Source organism: Pezoporus occidentalis, unplaced genomic scaffold (assembly GCF_034315485.1).
Source record: "Pezoporus occidentalis ecotype Australia unplaced genomic scaffold, CSIRO_AGI_Poc_V1 ctg28, whole genome shotgun sequence".
In the NCBI taxonomy this organism is placed as follows: domain Eukaryota; kingdom Metazoa; phylum Chordata; class Aves; order Psittaciformes; family Psittacidae; genus Pezoporus; species Pezoporus occidentalis.
Window position 1 is genome coordinate 5,858,790 of NW_026914718.1, and position 10,032 is coordinate 5,868,821.

The 10,032-nt window shown below is 43.0% G+C and overlaps 1 protein-coding gene across 2 annotated transcripts; it reads right to left on the reverse strand.

Annotated features, from left to right (window-relative positions):
- Nucleotides 1-905: 905 nt before the first annotated feature.
- Nucleotides 906-4,450, reverse strand: YAE1 (YAE1 maturation factor of ABCE1). 2 transcript variants are annotated; one of them, XM_062625437.1, is made up of 4 exons: nucleotides 4,309-4,450; nucleotides 3,531-3,838; nucleotides 1,860-1,981; nucleotides 906-1,508 (listed from the first exon to the last, which is right to left on the reverse strand). In XM_062625437.1, the coding sequence occupies exons 2-4, from the start codon at nucleotides 3,645-3,647 to the stop codon at nucleotides 1,079-1,081; spliced, it is 669 nt and encodes a 222-aa protein (XP_062481421.1). In that variant the 5' UTR covers nucleotides 3,648-3,838; nucleotides 4,309-4,450; the 3' UTR covers nucleotides 906-1,078. The 2 variants fall into 2 exon arrangements, with proteins under 2 accessions (XP_062481421.1, XP_062481420.1); XM_062625436.1 differs by having other exon boundaries at nucleotides 4,303-4,448.
- Between the last annotated feature and the right edge of the window lie 5,582 nt (nucleotides 4,451-10,032).

Below are 10,032 nucleotides of genomic sequence, written 5' to 3' on the forward strand. Positions count from 1 at the left end.
CAAAATTTCAGTTTGTCTCTGTCTACACTTGCTTTGTCTCAGACATGAAGGAAAGTCAAGCAACTTAAAACAAGTAAGCTCCTTACTGTAAATCATTTTAACTAGTGTAAAACAGAGACAGGAATTCATCAAGAAGAGACTTCCAGACCAGAGCTATTTGCAACTAGTTAAGGGAAGCGACAGGAAAAGGTGTCAAATATAGAATGCTGGCACAGAAACACAGCACTATCAGAACTATATGTGTGTGGCTGACAACGTGGTTCAAAAAGGAAGGTGAATATGGCTGGCTTCCTTGAAGAGCTTGAGAAAAATACTCTGGGAATGAGGGAAAGAGAGTTCAGGCTAGAGGGACTGGCAAAAAAACCACAAGGAGTTCACTAGACTGGAAACATGTTCAGTGTGGTCTAAGAGGGTGAGAGGAGATGGTCTAACAGCAAAACAACAGTAATTCTGCATTCAAAGAGAATGGTGTATTTTCAGCACAAGTGAAATAACTAGAACTGTATGAGGAGGAAAAAGTAGTTTTTAAATGTGAAAGTGCATTGCACAGTGGTTACAAGAGGAAGAATATGATGGTCAAAAAATTCCTATATTTTATACAGTGACTAGAGAGAGTCGCAACACTCACATCAGCAGCAAATCTTCCTCTGTTTTACAGAGTTAGCACATCATCAACAGCAGCTTATTCTGCAAGAACAGCTGTCCATAGCACAGGGCATTTATTTTTTAGATATTAGAGAGGACTGATTTAGAGGGGCTATTTAAGGGATTTGCTCCATTTCCAAATGAGAAAGTAGGGGTGAGATGATAGCTTCTGACACAGAACAGAAACGTGTTTACTAAATCTCTGTAAAGCTCCACAAGTCCTTTCCCCTTTCTGAAAAAATTTAAGGTTAAAAGCAAGGTGTTTTTTTTCTTTTTTTTTGCCAGAAGCCAAAACGTGGAGTTTTGCAGAATTATCTCTAATGGAAAGTACCAAAATCAGACTTCCCTAAAATGAAGTGATGCATCAGCCATGGTCCACAAACTGAGAATCAAATACAGCTGAGATAATTTTAAATACCATGAAACAGAAAACCTAATGTTCCAGATTCTGGACATGATGGAGTATATCCAGTGATAAGCCCAGTTGCTCTATTAGCCAAATAGTCTGCTTTTTAACCCAAGCAAGGGTTGACTTTTCAGGATCTGTGCAGAGTTTTGCCTTGCTGCATTCAGACTGCAAGGAACCAACGTCACCATTACTTCTGCAAGTGTTTTCACCAGAGCTGCCACCGTCTGCATGTTTTCCAGCTTGAACTTCATTGTATTCTGTCCCACCTGGAGCTGTGTGATTAAGGTCCATGTCCTGAACAGAATCTAAAATGTGTCCAAGATGTGGCTGTTGTTCAGTAGAGCTCAGGTACTTCAGCACATCTTCTTCGTGCTTTCCAACTGCATCAAGAAGATTATTTATCTCACTTAAAGCAGAATCATGTCCATTAAAATGACACCAGGATAAGAGAGCACTGAAAAGTTAAAAAAAAACAACAAAAAAGTGATTACATGTACTCACACAGACCTCCAGTTGTTGAAAGTTGATACCAATGTGACAAGATACTTATACTATATAAATGCATATATTTCATTCACATTTTCTGGGAAATTCAAGCAGTAGAACCGAGTATTAAGCTTAAAGATGTAGATTTAGATAATTTTGGCAGAGCAACTGACAGAGGAATTTTAACAATGAGAACTCTACAACCTGTATTCAAGACCTAGATGATTCTCAGGCTGCTCACTCTGGACAGATTTACAATGCATGCTCCCTTCACACACACCCTCCACACGCATATGACCTTAAGAAGTTCGTAACTTACTTCAGGGTTCCTCTGAACTGGCCACATGTAACCATCAGCTCAGCACCGTGTCTGTAACCTTGATTAAAGCCTTCCTGGAGTGCAAGTTCTTTCCCAGCCTCAATTCCATCCCTATAGCCTTCCTGTAATAAGAGCAGTGAAACAGGTTGTTCACAAGATGAAAAACTGGACCTGTGACAATTCTGTAACAATAAAAAAAGCTTAAACGAGTGTTCAGCCTCTTAAATTACAGCTTCTAGATTTTAACATCTGTCCCAGCTAAACCCCCACTTCCAAAAGACCCAGAAGGTCTGAAAATAAGGACAGTATTTTTAGAAACATCAGAAAATAAGAGAAATCTGGAAGAAAGTGCTTGCTTTTACGATAACCACCTCCTTTATAAAAAATTCATTAAGAAATACCACAGACAGATTTCTAGCCATCTAAAACTACACAAACTGCAAAACCTCCCTTTAGCAGAGGTACTCTTCTGTCTGTAATCCATCTACCTGTTTCCACAAAAACAATTACTGAGCCTTGCTTCTCTGCTGGATCTCATTTAATTCAAGAGTTATACCAGAAAAAATATGGTGATGGAGAAAATCACATGTAAATATACAAAACAATGTGACGGTTTTCTGTGAGAAACCATCAATGACTGTAATGCAAATTAATTTCTTCATATTCTGATCATATTACCATGTAACATAGAGTAATTCTTAACTTCTTTCACACCAAAATTCCAAGTTGTAAGAGTGAAAGCATCACTCATGAGTGAAGAAATAGCCAGGAACAAGAATGTTTATTTTGCACAACATACAGCTCTAACATCAATAACATTCTGTGATTTTGCAGTACCTACTTATAAAATATCAGAGGGTTTTGTATAAGAACACTGAACCGCCCCTTAAAAGAACCAGGCTTTTCAAGGGACTCACATGCAGGAGACTTTTCCTTGGAGAATACAACAGCTCTGTTGTAATACCCTTCCTCATCAACAGCCTACACAAGAGCTTCCATTCATGTTCTTCAGCCAAATGCTGTTCACCCTTGAGCAGACAAGCCCTACTGGTCCCATGCTGAATGGTAATGTATCTGTTGAAGTAACCCGGGTTTATTTACTTGTTTTGCTCCCTGTAGAATACCAGGGAGGCAAAGCCTGTGGAAAAAAGCTTTCATAAAATACTCTTTTCACTAGGAGAGTAAATAAGCCAAAGAACTACCCAGACTGCAACATCCAATTGTGGTTTCACGTGGAGTCACAAATCTTACATCTGACTGATTAAGAACTCTACTTAAAAGCCCAAACATCTCAGACTTCTCTATTAGCACTATTTAGCTGTGTTGCCCTACATTTATACTGCAATACAGTGGCATACCTACAAGTATGAAGCATACAGCTCACATCAGAATTGAGCACTGTCTTTTACAAATGCACATGACTGTACAGAGGGAGCTGACGTCTTTTAGTAAAACAGTACTTTGCTTGGATGACTACTAGGATAGTGTTCCTGTAAATCCCTGCTACATTTTCCTGGCATTCAGAAGAAACTAAGCCACAATAACTTTTTAAGCAGCCACTCTTAGTTTAAACCACAACACCCTCTTTAAATAAGCCACATGTATACCGAGGTATGTATCAAAATAGCTGAAATGGTTAAAGAGACTATTAAACCACTGCTGTAATATTACCTTCAATCTTTTTTTCATGGTGCTATTCCATTCTTTCTGTAGTAGACACATCTCATCTGCATCTTCATCAAATATATCCTCACTGGATTGGCTGACTGCAGCTTGTACCCAGGCCATAACAGCAGTGATGGCTATGACCTCTGTTTATGTGGTTAAGAAAATACTCTCAAAAGTCCCCCTGGCTAAGTGTCCGAGTAGAATACAGGCACAAAATGCGAGTTCTGAAGAGATCATGAAGGGAGCTGGTGGTTCAACCTGCACACTGGTTTCCACATGGAAACTCGACGCTGTTCACCATCGGGGTGCATCTGTCGAGACAAGCCAGGCAGATCATCACTCACAAAGCAACTTCTGAGGCTTACAGGGACAGCTCAAGGCAGCAGCTTCTGCCCTTACTACGGCAATAAAAAACAAGCGCCTTTCCTTGCAGCGGCACCAATGGCTCTCAGGGATCCCGGGGCCAGCAGAGCCGTACCGCGCCCGGCCACGCCGCTTCCCCCGGGACACCACCGGCTGGATTCTCGCAGCCTGCAGGCCCCTTCCCCGCGGCCCAAGAGGCGCACCCCAACCGGCCCCGCTCCCTGACAAACCATGGCCGAGTCCACAGGACACCACCGCGGCCCCCGCCAGGCCCCGCCAGTCCATTTCACGGCCGGCGCTCAGCTCCACACAAGCGGCTGCGCTGCGGGAGCCTTCTTTCCCCCTCCCCTCGCCTCGTTTCTCCCGGCTGCTAGCTCGGGCCCCGCCGCCAGCACAGCCCCACGCCCCGTACCCTCACCACAGCCGCCGCGCCACGGAGCTCCGCCACTGGCTGGGGGCCGCCATCTTGACTGATGGCAAACTGGCTTCACTGACGTCAGAAGCAATAGCTGAGCGGCAGCCATGTTGACCGAGGGCAAGGTCCTCAGGTAAATGGCCGCCATCTTACCCGGCAGTGCTATGGCTTCAAAGCCCATCCAAGACAGCGGAGGCTGGCGGCCATATTGAGTAAGGGCGCGGCCTCGCATCCTCGTGAAGAAGGCGGGACGGGGTGGCTGGGTCGTCGAGATGTGCTGTCCGCTGAGGAGGCCGGGAGTCGGTGCAGGAAGGAGCCATTACTGTGAACGCCTCTTCCGGCTGCCCGGGCTGAGGGTCGTGTGGCTGGCCCTGGCCCTCCAGGGCACCTTCAGGCCAGCCTCGAGGCAGGGAGGTGTAATCGTTTCTTCAGTCGTAAATTGTGGAATGTAAAAACAAAAATCTGCCTTGTTGGCTTCTGAGTCCTCGGGGTCCTCAGGTGTGTCCTTAAACTATCCTCTACAAGATTGAGGCATTACAGTAATAAATCCTTTCCAGTATGAGGGGTGCTAGGAGGAGTAACGTGTTACAGTGTTTGCTTCTGTTAGAGAAAATATTAATACCTTTTTGACATACAACAGAATAACGTTTTTTCTCGGTGCATACTGCATTTGGCTTATGAGCGTAAGTTTGAAGTTAGTTAATCTTCATAAACATACTATACACCAACCTTGAATTTCAAGTTTTATGTTTCTCCAAACGGCCAACTCCTGCTAGAGTAAATGCCCCCATGTACTGAGTGCTTCTGTGTGTCCCTCATCTGCAGAGGCTGATGCCCTGTTTACCACGCAGCACAGCAGGGCTAGGGACACTGAAGTTGGGGATGGCAAAGCCTGTCCTCACACTGAAGGTACTGAGCAATGACTTTCACAGGACTTTCACTTGCCTCGTCCCTTTAGTTTTGCAAAGAAAACCTGTCCTTCTGCTCATGGCCCTTCTCGAATGCTTTCTGCTGGTTACATGCTGAGGTGTGAGCAGCCAAGTAACCCAAATCTGTCTAGAAAACTGGTGTGCCTGGGGTGAAATGACACTGGTGCCCAGGATGGCCAGAACTGTGCATATCTGTTCCTCAGCTGTTACTGTGTATGTACATAACTGCTGATTTCCAAGCCTAGGGCTATCAATCACTTCCACCTCCTGTCTGGTAGAAGCTTGTTTAGCTAGCTCTGGCATTCAGGTAACAATGCTGAATACAGCCCACATGCACAAATGCAGAATCACAGAAAAACCACCTAGCAACAGCAACTCATGACCCCTCATGACAGGTAGTAATGGCACTGCTAAACCTGGATTAACCCTTTGAGTATCATTCTGCACTCTTTTCCCCTCAGCCTCTTGCTCTTCTGGAAAAGATACAGAGGTCATGGCTCAGGGCCCCTGTGAGTTTCCCAAGTTCACAGCATCTCGATTTAAATGTCTTATATTTACCACAGTTGATCGTTCCACACATATGTTTATTTAACATAAGTCCTTACAACCATGAGAAACAATGAAGAAAGCTCATATTCCTACCCCTTTCTCTTAGCAGTTGTGTGTGGGTAATTTTGTGAATCATACTGGCTACACAGAGCAGCATTGTTGGGTTATGAAGAGCAGTTGCAACTTGAAGACAAGTTGATTGTATGCTGGTGGCCTTGACAGGACCACTGGCAGGGCTTGAGGGTGAGGTGCGGTGCCACAGGGTGTGGAGGTTTTCCACACCTAAGTGTGTTCCAAATAAAGCAGTGTGACACTTTGTAATTACACATGCCTAAGAATCAAAACACAACAACATTTCACAGGCTACAAAGCAGTTCCCACGTTTTTGCAGAATAAAGAAATCTGAAAATGTGAAAAGCAAAGTAGATGATTTGTGACCAATTGCGAAGTTTGTCACCGCCATATCTAAGATTAAAAACTATCTAATTTTAGGCTTATAGGATGTGTAATACCAAAGCTGCCTCTTATCCATGAACATGCTTGGCTCAGCTTGTACTCCCTGCACACTTGGAGTACTAGGGAGAGCTTCCAAAGGGCCCAATACAGAGTCATGCAGAGTTTAAGATTACTAAGGAGTTGTGGTACGTCATTACAAAGGATTACTGTCAGCTTCATCTTAATAGCAAGGCTTGCCATTAAGCAATCAGCCATGAGTGATTGCCAAAAGCAAGATACATGAACACAGTGGCATGGGCTGCTCCTTTACACCTTTATTACTGTGTATAATAATGGTCCATTCAGATCATTACACACTCTTGTCTTTCAGTCATCGGTGCCTCAAACCCAGACTGACATGAGCAGCCAATGGATTTTGTCCTAATGTACAAAGACACCTCAAGGTTTAAAGCTTTTTTGAAGGGTGGTTGATTACCATAGCCAGGACTTGTGCTGTGTATGAGCTACTCCATGGGCCAGGATGATCACATTCTCATCTCTACTGCTGTGTACTATCTTGTCTCTAGCAGAGTTGAGTTAAGGCTTGAGAAGAGCTCAGGGCAGAGGAGTATTTACACCGTAAATTATTCTCCAATTATACAATGCCTATTGTCATGGACCTCCAGAAGCATGTTTCATTGACTCTAATTTAGGGAGTAATGCAATCGTTTTAAGAAATAACATCACTTAAACGGTATTTGGATGAATTTCAAGAACACTTAAATCACTGTTTACTTGTTCTCTGTGGTAAACAAGACTAAAACATAATGGGAAAGAGTAAGCTATTGAGATGTGAGGAGAATGAAAACCATCAATATTTAATAAAGATGGTATATGCATTGTCAGCAAACATTGTACAAAGTTTCTGAAGAGCCTTAGACCATCAGTCCCTCACAAAATGCATATTCTACCTATGGTGAGGGCTGTAGACTTTTCCAGATACTGCCTGGCTGATTCTAGTCTGTTTCCCTTGAATATAGTGGTAACAGGTATTGGGAGAACTGCCTACAACAGCAACAAGACAGACATACTCATGTGAAGCCTGTATCTCTGTCCTCATCTTGGCACTCTGTATTTTTCCTTTATGTAATGGGTGGTGGGGTTGTGTACTGCTGGCTGATGGTTGCAATAATAATACGGTGACCTCCACTGCTTAAATCCTTTGCTTCCAGAGCTACCACAGAAGGAAGCAGTGAGTTAACAGGTTAACTGCAAGGTCATAGGCTTAATGAGGTTTTAAATATTGCAGCTCACAGCACAGGAGACTATACTAACACTAAATTAAACAAGAGGGTTAAAAACCACCTCTAGGATCAATGATTATTACCAGAGCATGGTAATAAATGTACATTTCTGTGTTTTTTAATAACATCTCTCATTCAGAATATTAAGGCAATTTACTAGTAAATCCCTATCACCCTCTTGTGATGAAGGTAAGTAATACATAGGAATCACTTGCCTGTGTTTGTGTAATCACTTCTCTTCAATAATATATAATAATATTACAGAACACTTTGGGTCAACATGTCTCATTTAATGTCAGAAGAAAATGTGATAATATGGGAAAGTGCTTGAAATTTATGATTATATCAAGGGTAAATATCTAACATTCACTTCAAAGCGTCACAGAAATATTAATAACCTTTTTGCCATTGCTTCTCACACGAACGTTTTCAAGGGGGAAGATAGTTTTCTGCCTCTTCCTTCCACCATATTACCAAAACACAGACCTTTGATAGTTAAATGTCACAACAGGGCAGTTTTCCTACTTGCAGAATCATTACCAATGCAAATCCTAGCCAAAAAAGAAACCTTTCCTGACTATCCCATGGACTGCCAGCAGTTTGGCTTGTACTCAATTATATGTGTAAGTGGTTAACTGAAGGGATACTTTTTGCCTTCCCTGCTTTCCCCAGGCTTGTTTTATTCATCACCAGGGAAGCCAGATTTGCAGTCTGAAAACTGTTCTCCTAACTGTTACATACTAAACAGAGCAATGGATATAGTTTATCAACACCAAAGCAGTTCCCCTTTATCTGACATTCTCCTTGGCTTGCTCCTCAAACGAGTGAAATTTGTTGTCCCCAGATGTTCATATTTTCATACTGGAACTTCAGTAACTACTCTACATTGCAAAGAAGGTGCTATGACTGAGATCAGAATGAGCTATATACACATTTCAGATCAAGATTAATGTTAGCAGCATCCGTTTTAGAACATACAACAGAGAAGCAAGGAAGGAATATTCCTAATTGTCTTCAGTCTATTGACAGCTTTTTACAGTGTGAAATTCCACAGGAAAAGGTTATGTCAGTAAGGACAAGAAAATGTAAGAAATTCTACATTTTAGTTCTGTAGCTGAATCATGTGTCTTTTGGAATTGTGATATCAGTGATGAGTCTGACTGGTTTCGTATCAATAAATCAGGACCTTGTAGCTCTCTGACTCAGATACCCTTCAGGAAGGTTTTTCTACCTTATTGGTTATGTTTTTTGATGTAGAGCTTCCATTTTATTTAAATAATAATTGATCGTATCAAAATGATTACTGTAAATGTAACTGGTCCAAGGAAAATACTGTATTCTGCAAAGTTAGGAATTTACCCAGTGAATTGCATCTCTATTCAGATCCCACAGACTTCTTATCAAACTCATGCTCTGAGAGAGAAATGCCAGCTCTTTTCCTTTGGCTAAGAGACGAATTGCCCTCTGTTTTATCCCTTGTATAAACTTGGACAAATGATGAAAAACTGCAGGAATAGCAGCTGTACAGTGCTGATCCAATTGTCTGAAGTCAATAGAACTGCTGGGAGGCATAGAACTTGTGGAGTGCACTGATTCCTTTGGCACCTGAAACCGTAAGAAAACAATTGTTTCAGTGACAATGCACAGTTTCTGAAAGGTTGAGGTTATGACAAGGGTGGTTAAATGGTGGCTTTTGAATTGCATGTGGATTGTGAACAATTCGAGTACAGCATGTATGCCATATCTGCAGCGTATAATTGGTTGGTTGGCTGTGCTAGCACAGACACTGCTGGGCAGTTCACATCCTCAGCTGTGGAGGAAAGCGAGCTGGCACCACTGGGCCTCTTGGGACCCAGCTGTACACTGGGGCTGGCTCCCTCCCACAGTAAGCTACAGCCTCCTGCAGAGCCCTTGTCACCCAGGAGCTACTCCTGGAGCTCTCCAAGGAGGGTCCTGTGAGGTGAGACAAAGCAAATGCCCGGGACAGCATATTGCTGGGAACAGCACATTGTTTCTGCCTCTTTTCCCCATATTTCCCTTATGACTGCTGCTACAGGCAGGTGGGGTGGTAGACCTTACTGCAGCGCCCCTGGCAGTGCAGTTGGGCAGTTACTTTCTCTTCTCCTACCTCCTGTCTCCCATTCTTGGTCCTTTCCTCTTAACCAGTGCTGAAAGAACATGTACCACTTTGCTTATGGCTCTAGCACAGAGTTATGCTCAGCCACCTGGAGGTGATGGCATGTAGCTAACTGCTCATGAATTGATTCTCCTGCCTTGCCTTGAACTTGATCTTACCACTTTCCTGAGCTACTTTCTCAGAGTTGCAAGTACAGATGTGCTCATCTTGCGCAATTAGCATCAGTGGAAGGTACTGGCATCAATAGCTGGTGCCACGCAGCTCAACAGAACAGGGAACTGACATTTAAACAAGATGAACTGGTGCATGTGGCCTACCCTAAATATTACTCACTAGTCTGGAAAAGACTGAGCATTGTTACTCATAGTTACTC

Excerpts from the sequence above, each read along its gene's own strand:
- YAE1 (XM_062625437.1), bottom strand. The coding sequence starts at position 3,647 with ATGGCCTGGGTACAAGCTGCAGTCAGCCAATCCAGTGAGGATATATTT. Across the intron at positions 1,982-3,530 it reads CCATGAAAAAAAGATTGAAG|GAAGGCTATAGGGATGGAAT; the intron begins GTAATATTACAG and ends CTCTTATTACAG. Across the intron at positions 1,509-1,859 it reads CAGTTCAGAGGAACCCTGAA|TGCTCTCTTATCCTGGTGTC; the intron begins GTAAGTTACGAA and ends TTAACTTTTCAG.